Source organism: Nannospalax galili, unplaced genomic scaffold (genome assembly GCF_000622305.1).
Source record: "Nannospalax galili isolate Female #2095 unplaced genomic scaffold, S.galili_v1.0 scaffold229, whole genome shotgun sequence".
Lineage (NCBI taxonomy): Eukaryota > Metazoa > Chordata > Mammalia > Rodentia > Spalacidae > Nannospalax > Nannospalax galili.
The window spans coordinates 3109006-3128055 of NW_008360328.1; the positions used below are offsets into that span (position 1 = coordinate 3109006).

The following is a 19050-nucleotide window of genomic DNA, read 5'->3' on the forward strand; positions in this document are numbered from 1 at the left end:
GATTTGGGACCCATTATGTTTATAGATCAAATTGAGGATAAATTGACATCCTGATAACACTGAGTCTTTTGATCCATGATTGTAGTATATCCATTTTCTCCATGCCTTCTCGAATTTTTCTTAGCATTTTGAAGTTTTTAGTGTAGAGGTTTTGTTTGTAATTTTGCTAGGTTGCTCCTCCTGCTTCTGCCTCCAGAGTGCTGGGATCTCAGACACACGTCTGACTTGATATATCTTTTTTGTTTTCAGTGCTGAAGATTGAACCCTGAATCTTATACATGCTAACCAAGTGCTCCGTTGAAATACATCCCCGGCCCTGTATATATTTTATTAGACTTATTCTTAGATTTCAAAAAATTGGTATTATTGTAAATGGAGCTTTTTTTAAAGTTTTTTTTTCCCCCAGATTTTTGTGCTAGTATAGTTTAGTGCTATTGATTTCTGTATCTCTGACCTTGCTAAAGGAATAGATTTGTTTCAGTTAGTTGTCTTGTATATAGATTTTTATAAGCAATCACACCAGATGGAAAGAAGGCAGTTTAATTTCTTCCTTTCTGATCTTTTATTGAAAGTCTTTATTTCAGTCTTCTTGCTGCCCCCCCCATGTTTCTCTATTTTTTTCTTCCTTTCTTTCTTACTATAGTGGCTACGACATCCATACAGTGTGGAAGAGAGGTAGGAACAGTGGGCATTTGTGCCTGCTCTCTGTATAGGGGGAAGCAGTTCAGTTTTTTTTTCTAAAAAATCTTTACTTATTTATTTATTTGGACATAGGGTCCCTCTCTGTAACCCAGGCAGGCTGGCCTTTCATGCCTCCTGCTTCAGCCTCATGTATCGTGGGAAGTGTACACCTGTTCACAAAATATGCTCTGATACATGGATATATTATATCAATATATATTTTCTATGTATTCTATCAAAATGGAGAAAAATCCATGTTATTCCTAGTCTATTGAAAACTTTTTTTTGAAACTCATAATTGGATATTGAATTTTGTCAAATGCCATTTAAAGAAATCTTATTTATTATTTTTATTTTATGTGTATGAGTGTATTGCATGAATGTAAGTGCACCTGTGTCATGCATGCATTGCCTGCCCAGGTCAGAAGGAGGCATCAGTTCCTCTGGAACTGGAGTTACAAGTGGTTGTTAGCCATCATGTGGGTGCTGGGAATCAAACATGGGTTCTCTGCAAGAGCAGTATTGACTCTTAACCACTGAGCCATCTCTCTTGTCTCATCAAATGCTGTTTTTATGTCAGTGTCCTGGTGTAGATTTTCTTTGTTACTATGATGGATTACATTGGATGGTTCTTGAACATTAAACCAGCCTTCAATTGTAGAATAAATTGCACTTGGTCATGATGTAGTATCCTATTTAAATATAGCTCGGTTTGAGTTGCTAAAATTCATAAGGATTTCTTTGTGAGAAATATGAGTATGTAACTTTTTGTTTGTAATATCTTTATCAAGTTTTAGTGTCAGAGTCTGGCTGTGTCATAAGATGAGCTGGCTGGCTGTCCCTCTTCCTTCGTTTCTCATCTGCCAGTGTTATCTTTTTATGTAATTCACCAGTGATGTTATTTAGGGATGGAGCTTTCATGGAATATTTTTGATGAGATACTTTCTGAAGTTATGCATCACTATTCAGATTTTCAGTGTTGGAGAATTCTTGTTTCCTTAATGTCTGCCGTCTTTGGTGATAGTTTCATTCCCGAGATGGGTGGTTTGTCTACTTTATTAACTTTCCCCTTATTTTGCTCTTTCTGTGTTTTTAGGCCACTTACTTTAGACCTTTTCTAATATGAACATCAAAGGCTTTACATTTTCCTCTGGATGCTTACCCGTTCATTGATACATCTATTACTGTCCATTTACTTTGTATTTACCTGTGTCTTTATATTTAAAGGCATTTCTGTAGGCAACATACAACCATGCTTGTTTTTAAATTTTAAAAATTACAATTATTTTGGGGTACATGTGAAGGTCGGAGGATGACTTGCTAGAGTTGGTTCTCTCCTTCCACCCTCTGGGTCCTGGGAATCGAATTCAGGTTGTTCTGGTTTAGAAGCAAGCACCTTTACCGCTGGAGCTGTCTTGCTAGCCCTGGGTCTTGCTTTTCTATTCATTCTGCCATTCTGCCATTGAGATGGTCACTCTACATGTAGTCCAACGTTGGCTTTGAACTGGAGATCCTCCTGCTTCAGCCTTCCAACTGCTAGGATTACAGATGTGTACCACTGTGCTTCCTGCTCCAAGCTCTGCTTTTAACTGAAGTTCTTAGACCTTTTTAACATTTAATGAAATCAACTGAAATTTTGTTTAGTATTTTTATTATTTATTTTATTTGTTTTGTCATTTTTTTTTGAGGTAGGGTCTCCCTGTAACCCCAGATGGCCTGAAACTTGCTATGTTGACCAGACTGACTTGTATCTCACAGAGATCTGCCTGCCTCTGCCTCCTGGGTGCTGAGACTAACGGCATGTGCCACTAAGCTGGTTTTATTATTAATTTTCTTTATATCCCTTTTGCTGTTTCTCTGATCCTTCTTTCTCATCTCCTTTTACATCATTTAGATTTCTTTTTGGCTATGCTGTGGAGTGAACCCAGGTTGTTGTGCGTATTAGGCAGATACTACTGTTAAGCTACGTCTCCAGCCCCAAGATGTTTTTATCTGTCTTTTTGTATTTTTTTTTTCTTTTCTTTTAATGGTCACTCTGAAGAGTAAAATCTGTATATCCATTCATTCATTGACTTGACACTAAACTTACTGTAAAAATTAGAAACCTTATAAAAAAACCAAAATGATAAAAAAAATTAGAAACCTTTCATCATCTCTTCTCTGTTCTTTATGGTTTTTGCCATGTATGTTACATCAACATCCATTGAAAATCATAAATTGTTTTTACTTGAAATCATCACACTAATTTTAAATAACAGCAAAAAAAAAACCCTACCAGTTTTGCATTTTCCTAGGTATTTGCCATTTTTCTCTGTTGTCTATTATTTCTGAAGCTCCTTGCTGATCTCCTAGGCAGTTACCTTTGAGCCTAAAGAAATTCCCATAGCACTTCCTGTGGGCAAGTCTGCTGGTTATGAGTTCCCGTGTTTTTTCTTCATTTAAGAATCTTTTTATTACCGTCAGTCTCAGACGTTGTGTTTACTATATTGCTGAATTCTGGGCTGACAGTCATGTTGGTCAGACTTTAAAAGTGTTCTCTTATCCGCTGGTTTGTCCTGGGTCTCATCACTTCAGTGATCGTGTCTACATGTAACAGACCATTTTCATATGTGCATATGTTTTTCATGTGTGTATGTAGCATGTCATTTTTGTCTAGATGCTTTCAAGATTTCTTCTCTTTGCTAGCAGTATTGTTATGCTGTGTCTAAGGATTTTCTTTCAGTTTATTCTGTTTGGGGATTTGGTTTTAAATCTGTAAATTTTTGTCTTTCACCAAGTTTGGAGAATTCTTAGCCATTTCAGTCATTATTTTATCAACCAGCTTTTATGCCCCAGTCTCCCCCCCCTCCGCTTTCTTTCTTACATTCCTTCCTTTTTTTCCTGTTTTTGAGACTGAGTCTCACTCTGTAGCCCTGGCTGGCCTAGAACTTGCTGGGTAGACAGGTTGGCCTCGAGCTCACAGAGATCCACCTGCCTCTGCCTCCTGAGTGCTGAGATTATAGGCATGTAGCACCACACTCTGTCATGGCCCTTTTCTGAGATATTAGTTGGATTTCTGTTACTGTGCCATGCCCCCTTCCACTTTCTTTAGCATGGACAGTATCTACTGAATGTATTTTCAAGGTCACTAATACCACTCTTCCTTTTATCCTCATGTTGAGTCTATCTGAATTTCTTATTTTAGATGCTATATTTTTTTCTATCTAAAATCTCTATTTAGTCCTCTCCCCCAATAGTTTCTACTTAAAAAAAAATTTTGTTATTTTTATTTTATGTGTATGTATGTATTACCTGCATGTAGGTAAGTGCACCCGTGTCGTGCAATGTCTGGAGGTCAGAAGAGGCTGTTGGATCCCCTGGGACTGGAGTTACGGACAGTTGTTAGCTGCCATGTGGGTGCTGGGATTCGAATCCGGGTCTTCTGCAAGAACAACCAGTGTTCTTAACTGCTGAGCCATCTCTCCAGCCCGTTTCTACTTTTTTTGAGGAAGAAATTATAAAAATTTATTAATTTATTTTATATATATGAGTGTTTTGTGTACATGTATATAAGTGCAGTCATGATTGCAGTGCCCACGGAGGCCAGAAGAGAGTATCGGATCCTCTGGGGTTGGGAGTTATGCATGTTTCTTAGCCACCATGTGGGTGCTAAGAACTGAACCCAGGTCCTCTGCAAGAGCAGCCAGTGCTCTTAACTGCTGAGCCATTGTTCCTAGAGGACAAGTCTTACAAGTCTTTTGTTCATTTCAAACTTATTTTCCTTTCTTTGGTAGAGCATGATTGTGAGGCCATTTTGAAATTTGAAGCCAATCATTTTAGGATTGACACCCTATGTTTCCTTCTCTCTTGAGAACTAGATAGACTCCTTTGACTGGAAGTATGCTTGTGCACTGTGTTGAGTGATCTGGGTTTGTATTCTGTTCATACAAATGCCATACCCGAAGTTCTGTGGAGGAGTGTGCTGTTGTTCTGGTGTGTGGTCAGCCAGGTAAGATTCTGGTGGTAAGCTCCATCTCTCTTTCTGCAGGAAGTAGCTCTGGTTTCATTCACCATGTTGAGCCTTAGCTCTGCTGGTTTGGTCTGTGTCACACGTGTGTAATTTAGGGCTAGGTAAGGATTGAAGGATTGGCTTTTGGACACTACCCTCTGGGATTCCACCTGTACTCTCTTCATCCCGCAAGGGCTTTTTTTTTTTTTTTTTTTTCCTGGTTCTTATGGTGGAAACAGTTTCTATGGAGTTTGAGTTCTCTGGCTGGAACTGAGGGCACTATGAATGGGGGCTTTCTCTTGGGGCAAAGCTGCACCAGGAAGCCTACAACTGTGCAGGTAGCTTCTGCAGGCATAAAGTCCCTTCTGCCAGCTGCCTACCAGGCTGCAGGGGCCTTCCTTACACTGTGTGGGAGAGTAGAGATTCTGGTTATTTATTTTGCTATGTGGGGATGAAACCCAGGGCTTCATACATGCTAAGCAAGCTCTGTACCTCTGAGCTATACCCCCACCCCAGTGGGTTAAATTTTAGTCACTAGTGATTGTGAAGTGTGAATGAGATAATGGTTGTAAACGTGCTCTGTAAATTGAAAACTTTTCTACTGGTCGCTGCTGCTGCAGTCTGTGTGTGTCTGTCTGTCTGTGTGTGAGTGAATGCATGTGTGTATATCTGTGTGTGCACACATATGTGTGTGAGTATGCATATATATGCATGCTTTTTATACTTACCTTCACTGCAGTGCCATCACCTCTGTCTCTTCCTATTCAGGCCCTTCCTGGACCTCATTACTACACATGGGGCGACCACGGAGGCATCATCATGGCCATTGCCCAGGGCATGGAGACCAATGAGCTGAAGTAAGTGACTGATTACACCTTCTCTTCTCCTTTCTTTTCTGCCCCCTTTCCTCCCTTTCTTCTTTCCCACCCTTCCTCCCTTCCTCACCCCCTCTCTACCCTGAGACAAGGTTTCAAGCCCATGCTGCCTTGAAACTCACTATGTAGCACCAGCTGGCACAGAACTTGCAGTCCTCCTGACTCTGATTCCTGAGTGCTGGGATTATGGGCATCAGTCACTGTACCCAGCTTATGCCTTTATTTTGACATCACACTGTTTCCTCAGAAGTTGGTGCCTGGATTAGAGTTGGAGTCTCTCTGCAGCAAGAGGTTATTGACAGACAGCTCGAGGCCACTGAGAACCACTTAAACTTTTCATGTCTATAAAATAGGCATAGCGCCCACCCCTTCTATCCTAGAGTGGTATTCTGAAAAACACGTGAAGTCATGTTATTCATTTGAAAAAGCACAACTTTGTGTAAGTATAAAGACTAAAGAATGACTAAAAACTGGCTAGATTCTTTCTTAAAATAAATTTCTTTATAGACATACACAGGCGCCAAGGATCCAAGTGCAGCCGATTATGACTAGTAATAATCAGATACATACAAATTAGAGATGCACGCACCAACATCTCAGTGTTAGTAACAAAAACAATGAGTCTTTCTGTGTGTGAACAGTTGTGAAACTCTGTAGAAGTCTCCATTTGTTTCAAGAAGCTTCTTTGATGAGTGGTGTACTGTCTCCTTCTCTGGAAATATAAGGATCCATATTTATAATACAGTAAGAAATTTCATTTGTCTAGAGATATGACAGACATAGGATTTCCTCTAGGATCTATGACTTCTTCAGCCATGTATATTTGGCAATAATTACAGTGCCACCCATGAGTTCATTCCCACGTAGTTATTAAAATTTTTTAAAAGCATAATGATTAAAAAATTAATTTCTTTATGGTAACATACAGAGTATGTTTCATTACGGTACTGCTGTACATATGTGGCTTTGTGCTTTCTTCACAGTTGTTACCCTTCCCACTGCCCTGTCCGCTATCTCCTCCCCACTCTGTCTGGCTCTCTTCCTTCCTCCAGATAGTTCCTCCTTCTGCTTTCTTAGCACATGTAACTAGAGTCTTTAACCTGTATTTGCTTAGCGCAAGCAGCATATCCGTATCGTTTACTCATAGAATGACTAATAGTCAATAACAGCAATTAATAATAATGTATGAGTAGGGATTATGGAATGTGTGTGACTTGGTAGCCAGGTGATTTTTGCTGTAGTATGTTTGGTCTTGGGGGTTGTCATAGATGGGGCTAAAAGGGATGTTAGGGGTTAAGTGCTTCATTACAGATGAGACAGTTGGAGCTCATCATGGTTAAGGAACCATTAGTTAGTGGTGGAAGTGTTATTAACACTTGTCTTAGACTATTTCCTATACTTTTTAGACTATGTCATTCTAAAAAGCAAGGTTGAGCTTTTGTGCCCTCCATCCACCCCTGAGTTTCGGTTTCATCCACAGATACCTCTCTGCGTTCTTGAAGCTGTTGAGCTGAAGTTACCAGTGCTTTGGGATGGGCAGGTCCTCATTCCTGCTTGTTTTTGAGTTGAACTCATTAGCTGGATGACTGAGGGAGATGGAGAAGGCATCTCTAATCACATTAAATAGAGGAAGCAAGCATCCCTTGCCTTTGCTCCTTTTAGAATCAGGGCCAGTGGCAAGAGAGAGGTGGGCAGTTTTCAGACGAGATCTTAGCAGCTGCTTTTCCCCTGTGGTTCATTTGACATGTGCTGAGCCTCTGGGAGGCAGAGAAACAAAGCTGGGTGTTTGCTTTCCACCTGCCATTCCTGGCCTTGGTTGGCACTGGGCAGCTGCTTCTTTGAAGCCGAGAGTCAGGGTGTGCTTGTACATGACGCTCCGCATCCGTGTTCAGAGTGGCTTTTGCTCAGAGGATGATACCCATAGAGCCCAGTGCTTCCCATGCTTCTGCTGGTGTTTGTGTGTCTAGTCATTTAACTCACATCTCCCACACTGAGCAAGCACTGCTTGTGCCAGTACTGTGTATCCAAAGATGAACAGGATGTTGTCTTCCTCCTGTAAGCATTTCATCTTCTAGCTGTAAGCTAGGTGAGGAAGTAATTGTAGTGGTTGATAAACTGCTCTGTGAGGAAGGATGCAGGGCCCAGAGCTTGGTTTCCTGGGCATAAATTTCTTTCTTTGTATGGTTCTCAGTTCTCAATTTTCCTTGTTTAACTTCTCTGGATTACATTTGCATTCCAGGCTGGCTCCTCTGAAGGCGTTAGTGTGATTCTAGTCCTCTTACACCATCTGTTGGTGCATATGTGCCCAGGGAACGCAGCGTCATTCTGGGCTAGCTGCAGCAAAACACCACCAGGAAAATAAACCTGCTGCCAGAAAACTACAATGCCCTTCCCAGACATTTGGTAATGGCTCTGGCATTGTAGCTATTGGACGTCACGAATACAGTAGCATTCTCTTATTTGTATAGGTCATTTGGAAGTATCTGTAGTGCATAGCTCAAATAAAGCTTTTGCAAATAGGAAAATGAGGACTGACCTCCTTTTGACAGGCACCCATGTCCCACATACCAGCCTGAGCATGGTCCAGATCTGCATAGCCACCTGGCATTTACTCAGTGTGTTGTTCACAGAGGGGTTTTGGTTCTCCTCCCACTGTTCTGAAAACCAGATTATATTGGAAGTTAGTTCATAGTCTCCAAGGACAGTGGTGATTATTGTGATACCTAGGCATGAGTGAGGCCCTATGTTAGACTTTTTGTTCTTGTGACAAATACTCCAAAGAAGCAAGTTAAAGAAAGAAAGGTTTATTTTGGCTCATAGTGTTAAAGGTTTCATTCCTGGCTGACTGGCTCCATTGCTTTGGACCTGAGGCAAAGCACAGTCATCATGGCAGAGCAGAGCTGCTCACTTTGTAGCCACCAGGAAGCAGTCAGGTAGGAAGGGGAGAGGGACACGTATATTTTTCCAGGTCGTGCCGTCAAGGACTTCCTTCCTCTAAATAAGCCCCACTTCTCACTTTCCACCACCTCCCAATAAGACCACAAGTTATGAATCCATCAAGGGATTAGGGACTTCATATCCAAGCTGTTACAGGCTGCTGTCAAGACTGAGCTTCTGTTGCTGGCTTAGGGCTCTAGGCCTCTACTCATTCTGATCTCCCCAACCATAGCGACCCGTCTGTCCTTTGAGCCTCATAGCACTTCTTGGTCATCCTATTAATTTGGATTGATTGTATTCTAACTCCATGATTTAGTTACCTTTTCATTACACGCCTGGATTCTTCAACTCATTAGTAAGGTCTTTGTAGGCAAGTGTTCCTAGTCTATCCAAGTTAGCAGGCACTTAGCAAATATTTGATTGATCAATAAATAGGTCATGCATACTTGGGCTTCTGAGATTGCTTCTTTCTTTCTTCCTTTTTTTTTTTTTTTTTAAAGCACTGATTCATAAAACAAGAAGGCATCTGGGTAGGGTGCTATTTGCACAGCTCCAAGGGAGACCACTGCTGTTGTGTTCCATGTAAATGGCAACTACCACTGAGCAGTGGGGCAGACAAACAGCCAGAGAGACCATCCAATCTGCTGTCCTCAGCTTCCACCTAAGAATATGATATGATTTGTCGGAGAGAGCACCCACGCTGGAACATGAGCAGATTTGTGCTAGGAATCATTTCAGGTCAATTACACAAACATTTGTTGAACATCGGCAGTGAACCAGATGTGCTAGACACCAGTGATGTGAAGGCGAGTGAGGCATGTCAGGAGCTGCCTGTGCCCCTGGGGAGCCCTGGGATGTCTGAGCCAGTTGGAGAGAGAGCCTGGGAGTAGGAGTTTGTTGTGAAGGGAGATTGAAGACAGGAAAAGAGGAACTGTGTATCAAAGGTGAAGAGGATATGGTCCCCCACCTTTAAGCAGTTCACTCTTTAGTTGTAAACTAGGTGAAGAGAGACAGGCAGAGCAGAGCGGGGCATTGTAATCAGAAGTCAAAGGCAGCAGGGACAGAGGTAGGAGCCTTCCTTCAAGATAGATCTGGGGTTCATTTTGTTTCCTTTTCCTGGTGACTCATTTAAACGGTTCATGTTCTTCTCTCTCTGATTAGCACAATAACTGAGGCTCCCCTGTTTTTTGCCTTCTGCCTTGTTTTCCACTGAGACTATCACCTTTGTTAATTGAAATGGATGGAGCTCTTTGGTTTGCTGTTGTGTCTACCTTTGAGCAAATAAGGCTCCCAGGCTGGAGATTTGCTTATGCATTCATTCAGCATGCTGTGCCAGGAGCCTGCTTGGGGGATGCATGGGAGTGTTTCTGTTTCTTGGGAATCGACAACATCCTTCAGAGAAGGGGCTGTTGCGTGTTTGCAGTATGACCAAAAGGGATACAAGCACAAGTTTGTCAGCTGGATCATGAGGGATGAGATCAAGTTCTGTTTCCTCTTGGCAGTTTGCCTGTCAGCATGATGGGATGTTGATAGCTACTAATAATTTGGACTTGCCCCAAAGCATCTTTTCTCTAAGGAGAGCTCTAGTTTCGCAAGGCTTCCCTCTGGGAATCCTGAAAACGCCTGCAGAGGCTACATGTAGCAGAACAGCTGTCTTTTCTGGACTTGAGTTCTAGAGGCAGCCTTTTGGTTCCAGTTGGGGCAGGATCTGTTAACCTCTTCCCTGACTTCTGTGTCTTTGGTTACCTAGTAACATGGTAGTGGGGCTGCAGAGAGTGATCCCACCGTATTCTAACCTTGTGTGACTTCTGCTCCTTGAGGCCTAAAGAGCAGGTATTCTTATCACCTTATAACAGTCACAAAACTAAGGCAGAGGTTAAAACAATGAAAATTCAGAGTACTTTATGTAACTTACTGCAGCAAATGCTATTTATTGCTTTTTCTGTATGCTCGGAGAGGTGTGAGTCTCAGGGATAGGAAGTGGGTGGGGGTTTTATTCTTGACTAACCACAGTGTAGGGGAAGACACAGGACTTTTACACAGTAGGGTGTGAGGTCCACCTGAGGACAGGGTACAGTGTGAGCTGGGGTAAGGTAGAGTGAGAAGGCTTCTTGGAGGGGAGGAGACTTGAGGTGAGACTTACAAGCTTAAGAATGAGGTTGGTACTGTCTCAGTTCGAAAGACCTTGAAGGACTGCAGAAGTGACTCAGCAGTTAAGAGCATTTTCTGTTCTTCCAGAGCACCTGAGTGCAGTTCTCAAGCATCCACATCTGGTGGCTCACAACCACCTGTAGCTTCAGCTCCAAGGAGTCCAACACTCTTCTGGCTTCCTTGGGCCATGCACTTACATACACTCAAATAGACACACATACGGAACACGTATACATTAAAAAGAAAGAACTTGAGCAGGGGTGACAGTTGGATCTGGTGTCAGTGTGGCCCTTTCGTGTGAACAGAAAGCAGTTTGGGAAGTACAGTGGTGAGAAATAGGCTTGAGGTGGGTGTGTGGGCAGCACCAGTCCCTGGGGACCTTTACTATCCATCACTGAAGAGATTCACTTTTTTAAAAAAAAAGTTTATATTCTTCTTGTTGTTGTTCTTTGACATTTCACAATGTATCTAATGCATTCTGGTCACCTTAAGCCCTTCCCCACTCTCTTTTCTCCCCGTGACTGCTCAACCCCTTTTCCCAGCAAGTTCCTCTCCTATTTACACATCTTTGTGTTTGCTTGCTTGCTTTGTTTCTTTGTCTTTTTTTCCTGGCCAGTTTAATGAAAGTTGCTTGAGTGAGCATGGGTAGAGAGCATATTCCCTGGAGCACAGGCAGCCTACCAGTGGCTAGACCTCTAAATAAAAAGACGACTCCCCCTTCCCCAAGCAACTCTTACCTGCTGGGAGCTCCTCAGGGAGGTGTGGGGCCTCATGAACTCCTCGTTTATGCATGATGGAAGGTTGACAGGCCCAGTCTTGTGCAGGTTGCCACAGCTGCTGCAAGTTCTTGAGTGCAATGGCCATGTCCAGGAGACAGTGTTTCATAGCACTCCTCCCCATCTTCTGCCTCTTACATTCTTTTACTCCCCACTTCTGTGCTGTTCCCTGAGCCTGGAGGGGTTGATATAGATGTCCCATTTAGGGCTAAGCATTTATCAGCTACTTATTCTCAACACTTAGTTATGAGTCTGTGTTAACTGTTGCCCACTGCGAAAAGAAACTTCTTTGCCCAAGTCTAAGAGCAGCACTAGTCTATGTGTATAAATATAAGTACTTAGAACACAGTTTGACACCATGTCCACCTAGCAAAGCAGCAATAGTAAATTTCCCCCTAGGGCCTCTGACCTCCCAGCCATGAGTACCAGGCCTGGATTCCCTCCTGTGGAAGGTACCTCAAATCTAATCACAAAGCAGTTGGTTACCTTCCTAACAGTCATGCGATTATTGTACCAATGAGCACATCTTGCCGGGAAGGTTGGTATTGTAGCTTGAAGGGTTCATAGCTGGGTAAGAATAAAACTTTGCTTTTGAGGGTTTAAGTGGCTAGATTTACATTATAGGAAGTTTGCTCTGGAGAGATGAGGAGGGTCAGTACAAACCAGAGGAGTAAGATTGGAAGTAAAGGCTGATGGGTTTGAGAACTCAACCTGCAGGACAAGGACATGACTAGACTGGGAGAAAAGAGAGGCAAGGGAGGAGGGGGCAGGGCCAGCCATGAAGTCAGATTCAGACAGGGTGAATCAAGTGGCCGCTTCAAGGTCCAAGGTTGGTGTCCAGCAGGGATCTTGATGAGTTACGTACAGTATGTGGTTCCACCTTCTGCCACTCATGGCGCAAAATCAGCCAGTCATTGGACAACTGTGGCAACAGGGAACTTGCCGGTTCCCTGAGGGACAGTTTGGTTCATTTGTTTGTTCATTCAGTCATTTGTCATTTATGAGTGCAGCTTCTTTGGTGAGAGAAAACCTGAGCTCTTTGCACTCCAGGTTCCGTTCATGGGCTAGTTCTGCTTCCTGGAAACACACAGCTGATGCTTCCTTTCACCTGAAAGCCGTTCTGACATTGGGAGGGTCCCCATCCTTGTCCTCCTGAATGTCTTCCATTCCACGCCAAGCACCCCCAGTTCCTTTCCTCATATGCAGTAGGATCCTGAATCTTCTTCACCTTCTAGATTTTTCTATAGAACTGCTTTATGACACCAGTGATTTAAGATGTGGGTCCTGGGTCTGACCTCAATACTGTGAATCATGAAGAACACTTTGGCTTGATTCTGAACACTGTTTCTACTGATAAAAACCCAAGGCCACATTTTGACTTTTTATTTTTTGAGACAATGCCTTGTCATGGAATCTAGGCTGGCCCCGAGTTGAGATTTTCTTGCTTCAGCCTCACAGATAGAAGGCTGAGGTGACAAGTGTGCACCACCACACCTAGCTCTGCATTTCCATTTCAAATTGGTAACTCCTACGGAGTTTTTTTCAGTTGAGATACCATTTATATACCGTAAGATGCTTAGATTTTAAGCACACCACTTAATCAGTTGCAAAGAATGCATCAAGATTTAGAACGTTTCCACCCCCCCCCCCAAGTTTTCCTTGAATGCACTGGTCTAGTCAGTCATTAGGTTCAACTTCTGGTTTGATATTATTTTTATCTCCATAAGCCTAGTTTCACATATTCCAGAGTTTCATATGTTCATGTTTCTTTACACTGGAGTTCCTTTACTCATAGCACATTTTGGTTTTATTTTCTTTTTCTCATAGGTGTGTATGTGTGGTGTATGTGCGTGGGTGTACCCATGTGTAGGTGGTTTTGAACCTGTATGAATGTCCACATGGAGGCTCGAGGTCAATATCAAGAATCTTCCTTCATCACTCTTCCACCATATTCTCTTTTTAATTTTTAAAATATTTTTATTTTATGTGTACAAGTGTATTGCCTGCATGTATGTGAGTGCACCCGTGTTGTGTAATGGTGTAGAGGTCAGAAGAGGGCATTGGATTCCCCTGGAACTGGAGTTAAGGATGATTCTTAGCTCCCATGTGGGTGCTGGGAATTGAACCAGGATCCTCTGCAAGAGCAGTTGATGTTCTTAACCTCTGAGCTGTCTCTCCAGCCCCTTCCACCATATTCTTTGAGGCAGAGTCTGTCAGTCAAACTCGAAGCTTGCCGATATGACTAGTCTCCCTAGACAGTTGTCCAGGGATCCACTGTTTGTGCCTTCTCTGGGTTGGAATTACAGGTGGGACACCATATACACTTGGCATTTTACATGAGTTCTGGGGCTCTAAACTCTGGTCCTCTTACTTGTGTGACAAGTGCTTTAACCACTGAGCCATCCCCCAGTCCTTGATACCATTTTTGAGATTTATTCACTGTGTAACTTGTGTCAGTAGACAGAATTCAGTTCAACTGAAAACTCAGAGCTCCCTTTCCTTATGAATCTAATTAAAGAACAGATGTATTTGAGCAGGTATGTTTTTGGAACTACGTGTGGTATTTTATTATCCTTATTTTTGCTTATTCTTAATGCATGAAAGCATTTGAATATCATTTCAGCATTTTTTTTTTAATATTAGCTGCGCCAGTCACCTTGTATGAACAATGGGGTAGATAATGCATTTAAGCTTGTGGTCTATTGCTGACAGGGGTGTGGAACTCTGTGAGAAGTTGAAGTTTATTTTGGTTTGTGATCAAATGTATATTAGCCCACTCAGGATTTATTTCACCAGCAGTGAATAAATGTTATCTGTGTGGTCCGCAAAGGTCTTCAGAAAAACATTGTCCTCTCTTATTTTTATCCTTGTGATGGTTAATCTTATTAACTTGAGGAGGTTTAGACCCTCATGAAAGCAAATCTCTGGGCATGTTTCTGAGGGATTATGTAGATTAGGTTAATTGAGATGGGAGGACCCACCCTAAGTGTGTATGGTATCATTCTATGGGCTGGGGTCCTGGACTGAATAAAAAGGAGGTGAGTTGAGCACAGACATTCACTGCTCTCTGCTTCTTGCCGGTGGGCACGATGTGACCAGCTGCCTCAAGCTCCTGCCACCCTGACTTCCCTGTTTCGTATCCTCAAACAGTGAACCAAAGTAAACCTTTCCTTGCTTTTGCCAGGTGTTTTGTCATAGGAACAAGACAAGTAACTAATACAATCCTGTTGTTCAAATCAAGAAAACTGGGAGAAAAGAAAATGGATGTGTTTGTTGTGCCGTGCACATGAAATCCTGAGTTCTTGGCTCTGGTTTTCCTTTTATCTAAGTGCTTTTACCTTGTACCGTTCTCAAAATCGCCTTTCCCTCTTTAGGTAAACAAAACAATTTTATTTTTCTCTCCCAGCCCTTGAGCTCTTGGTTCTCCCTGACTGCTTCTGAAATCATTAACAAGGTCCCCTCTGTCACTTTCTCGTGTTCCTTTTATATCCCTTTTCCGTTAGCCTCTGTTTTCCCCTTGTTCGGTGTCATTCCCCCAATAAAGATGAAAGTACAACATAAATTCTTTTTTTAAAATTGTTCCTTACATCATTGGCTGTCAGAATCTTGATCTTGTGGCTTTATAGAACTCACTTTCAGAACTCCCAGTTAACCAGCCCACTGACTCACCAGTCTACCCATTCTTTTGATAATTTGAATCATGATCTTTGACTCGTTTGAACGTGAATTATCTGGCTACTATTCCAACAGACGTTTAGCTGTCAGAGCCACAACTAGAATGAACAGATGGGCTTCTGCTGCTCTTAAATGTTTTGTCCTTAATTATATGACTCCTCATCTTGAACATGTTCTTCATAGATCTGGATCTTTCTGTGCAGCCACATGATGATGTTATAAGTTTAGTATATATCTATGCCTCCCCTTTTAAAGTATGTGTCATTACATATTTTATTTTATATTGTTATATGTCTGACCTTTCTACACTCTTGTGAGGTTTTTCTTTTTTTTCCCTAAGCAGTTTGAATTCTCCATTGATAAGGAGAATAAGAGTTATATCCTCATTCATGACTTAAGGATATATAGGTAAGGGTCGGGAAGATGGCTCTGTGGAAAAAAATGCTTGTTATGCAAGGATAGGACCTGAATTCAGATCCCTAGCACACACATAAAAAGCTAGGCATGGCAGTGCCTGCCTGTAATCCCAGCAGTGGGTGAGTTCAGAGACACATGGATCCTTAGAGTTCATTGGCCAGCTAGCCTACCAATCTATGAGCTCCAGGTTCAGTAAAAGACCATCAAAAAGCAGGGTGGAGAGTGACTGAGGAAAATACTTGCTGTTAACCTCTGGCCTCCACAAACCCATGCACAGATGCGTGCATGTTTACACATGGACATACACAAAAGAAGAATATGAGGATCTACAATTTGTTTTTTCTCATGTCTTGTCATTTTTATTTCACTAGCAAGTTCTCTTAGGGTTTTAGGGTTGGGAATTCATTCTGACATAAGGTTCCCTTAACTGTTGCTGTTGCAAGGTGATTGCCATTTCCTTAATATTCTGGAAAGCATTGCTTTCTAAATGAGTGGTATCCTCTCAGGTACAAGGGTTGTCTTCATGACCTAGTGTCCTCTGGGAATCTCTAAAGAAATGAGTTGATTCATTTCCTGATGGCATTTTTGGTTCAAGGAGCTCTTAATGGAATTAACCTGGTGATGTAGAAATAGATGGACTTCCAATGCCATCATGAAGCAGGTGGATTACTCCAAGTGTGTCTGATTAATAGGCAAACTCTGCAGTTAGCTTTAGATGTAGTACTAAGCCTTTAGCTCATCACATTGGTGCAAAGAGGAGACTGAAGGAGTTAGGAAGTTTCTGCTTTAAGCCTCACTTAAATTAAAAAAATGGAGGCCAGATGAGAACTTCTCATCTTGTGTGACCTGTGCTTAGGGGTAGGGGGTAGGACTTGGTCTTCCTGTGACCTTCATTGAGAAGGGCAGAAGCCCATCACTTGGTTTAATCACTAGACTTGGAGAGAAATCAACTCCAGAAATGTATCCAGAGGGAGTGTTAGGATTGAGTGAGAGTGCTGAAAAATTCTTGACAACTTTTGGAGTCCCAGGGAGTAAAAAGTAGACTATCTAAAACAGGAAAAGTGAAAGAAAAAAGTTTGTATGTAATTAGGATTTAATAGAAAGTTGATAGCCCCATGGCTGTAGAGAAAACTCTAACTCAGCCACTGAGTGAAAAATGAAAAATATTTAAATTTTGGAGGTGTGGGTTTTGGAGATTGAACCCAGGTCCTTGTGCTACTGAGTAACACCCCATCCCCTCTGAAAAAAATTGAAATGAGTGTAATTACCCAAGGGCTTCTTTTTATTCCAAAGGCTTGGGCCTGCTTTCTTCTTGTTCAGTATGCCTTGGAGACTGTACTCTCCAGGACATACTTCTCCTCCAACTTTTTAACTTTTAAGACTTGGAAAAACTATACAGAATACTTGGGTGATTTCTGCCGAGAGTCACCAGTTGTTAATACTGTGCCATTTGTTTAGCTTCCATCATCTGTGTGTTTATCGATCCATTTCTGTCTTGAATAAAAAGAAAAACAGACTGGTTGGTGACCTTTCACAGCTTAATATGTATTTAAACAGGTATCTCCAGTAAATAAGGATGCTTTCCTATTTAATCACAATTCTAGTATCACATTGAAGAAAACTAAGGTGATCTAAGTATTATTCATGGACTGTTTTCTCAATTGCTTAATACTAATGATGGTTGTGGTGTCGGGTCAGCTGTTCCAGAATTGCATCCTGCATTGGATTTACACATTGCATTTAGCTATTGCTTCCCTTCCATCTCTGTTAATCTATGACAAGCCTTCCAGAGCCCTGTGTGGTGGTGCCTGCCTTTAGTCTCAGCACTTAGGAGGCAGAGGCAGGCAGATATCTGTGAGATCAAGGCCAACCTCATCTACATAACGAGTTCCAGGCCAGCTGGGGCTACAGAGAGACCCTGTCTCAAAACAACAACAACAACAACAAAACCCCAAAACAAACAAACAAACAAAAAACAAGCAAATCAACACCTCTGTTGTTTTGACTATTTACTTGGCTTTCGTAGCCTTGATTAAAAAAAAATCCTAATCTTGTGCTTGTGTGTGTGCTCATGCGAATGTTTGTGCATGCAAGTGCGGGTACATGCGTGCCACGGCATGTTTGGAAGTCAAAGAACAATCTCTGATGTTGGTCCTCACCCTCCACCTTGAGACAGGGTCTACTTGGTGTTTACTGCTGTGTATATCAGGCTACCTGGCCTATGCGTTTCCAGGATTTTTTTTTTTTTTTTTTGTCTGCACCTTGTGTTACAGATGCGTGCTGCCATCTGTGTCCAGCTTGATAGAGATTCTGGGGATCTGAACTCAGGTCCTTACTTAGGTTGCAAGTGCTTTTACCTGTGAAGCCATCTCTTAGGCTTGATTTTTTTTTTTTTAAATAACACTCCAGAACAGTTGCCATGTGCAATGTCCTACATTCTAGATTTGTCCAGTTGCACTGAATGGTACTAAGATGTGCTATTTATAGACTTACTCAGGAGGCATGTGATGTTAGAGTCTCCCATATTGGTTGTGCTCAGTTTGGTTAGGAGGCTAATCGTTCTCTGTAAAATTGCATTTTGCCTGAGCAGTAAATGATTGGTTTATGGGTTGATATCTTTAGACTGTGTGGGCATCCTGGTCTCCCCAAGATTTCATCCAGTGATTTTGCATCCAATGATGGTTCCTGTCTGAGTTGGTTACTACAGTAGGGATCACAGAATGATGATTTTCTTCTGTTATTATTTGTAATGATATCAAGTAGCATTTTCATATATGAAAAAGAATGTTTCCTTTCTCATGATCAGTAGAGATCCATGTCCTACAGATTCAGTATGTAATCTGTTACCCCATCTTTCTCCTCTGTGTTAAAAGTTTCCTAATTTGGCTGTTTAGAGTCCTATCAGTTAGCTCCTGGGTCTTTTTCCAGGGCGGATGCTGGAGATTGAACCCAGGGCACTGAGTGACAACCCCAGTTCTTGTTCTATTTCCAGTGATGGGATTTGTCTCTGACTCGTCCTTGCTTTTTGGTATACTTTCCCTATTGTGGCTGGGTCAGCCATTTCCCCAAGGATCCCCGATTCCTGTTACTGGTAAGGTGTTGTGGAAACTGAGTCCTGGTCCTCAAGACTGTAATCTCAAGGCTCCTTTTGTATGCACTGGGCAGGTACAGCACCAATGAAGGGGAGACCTGGAAGACGTTTGTCTTCTCTGAGAAGCCTGTGTTCGTGTATGGGCTCCTCACAGAACCTGGAGAGAAGAGCACTGTCTTTACCATCTTTGGCTCCAATAAGGAGAATGTGCACAGTTGGCTCATCCTGCAAGTCAATGCCACCGATGCCTTGGGTAAGCCGCTGCCTCCTGGGTTCTGGCCACAGAGGTAACGATTGACTACCTGCTATGTGTAGAGTGCCAGCTTAGATACTTTGTCTTCAAATGACTTTGCTTCAACAGGGGAGATGGACCCAAGCAAGTTAGTGAGAGACACAGGCAGGTAGTTGGGGATTTGCCCAGGTCTTAAAAGGACTGTTGATTCCTCTGTTTGTTTTGTT

General features: G+C 42.2%; 1 protein-coding gene across 1 annotated transcript in view; it reads left to right on the forward strand.

The window, feature by feature from the left end:
- Sorl1 (sortilin related receptor 1) overlaps positions 1-19050 on the forward strand; it is a 189418-nt gene that overhangs the window by 71219 nt on the left and 99149 nt on the right. Inside the window, exons 12-13 of the mRNA XM_008826021.1 lie at positions 5438-5526; positions 18666-18844. Of these exons, the coding sequence (XP_008824243.1) occupies positions 5438-5526; positions 18666-18844 (268 nt within the window). The remainder of the gene's footprint in view (positions 1-5437; positions 5527-18665; positions 18845-19050) is intronic.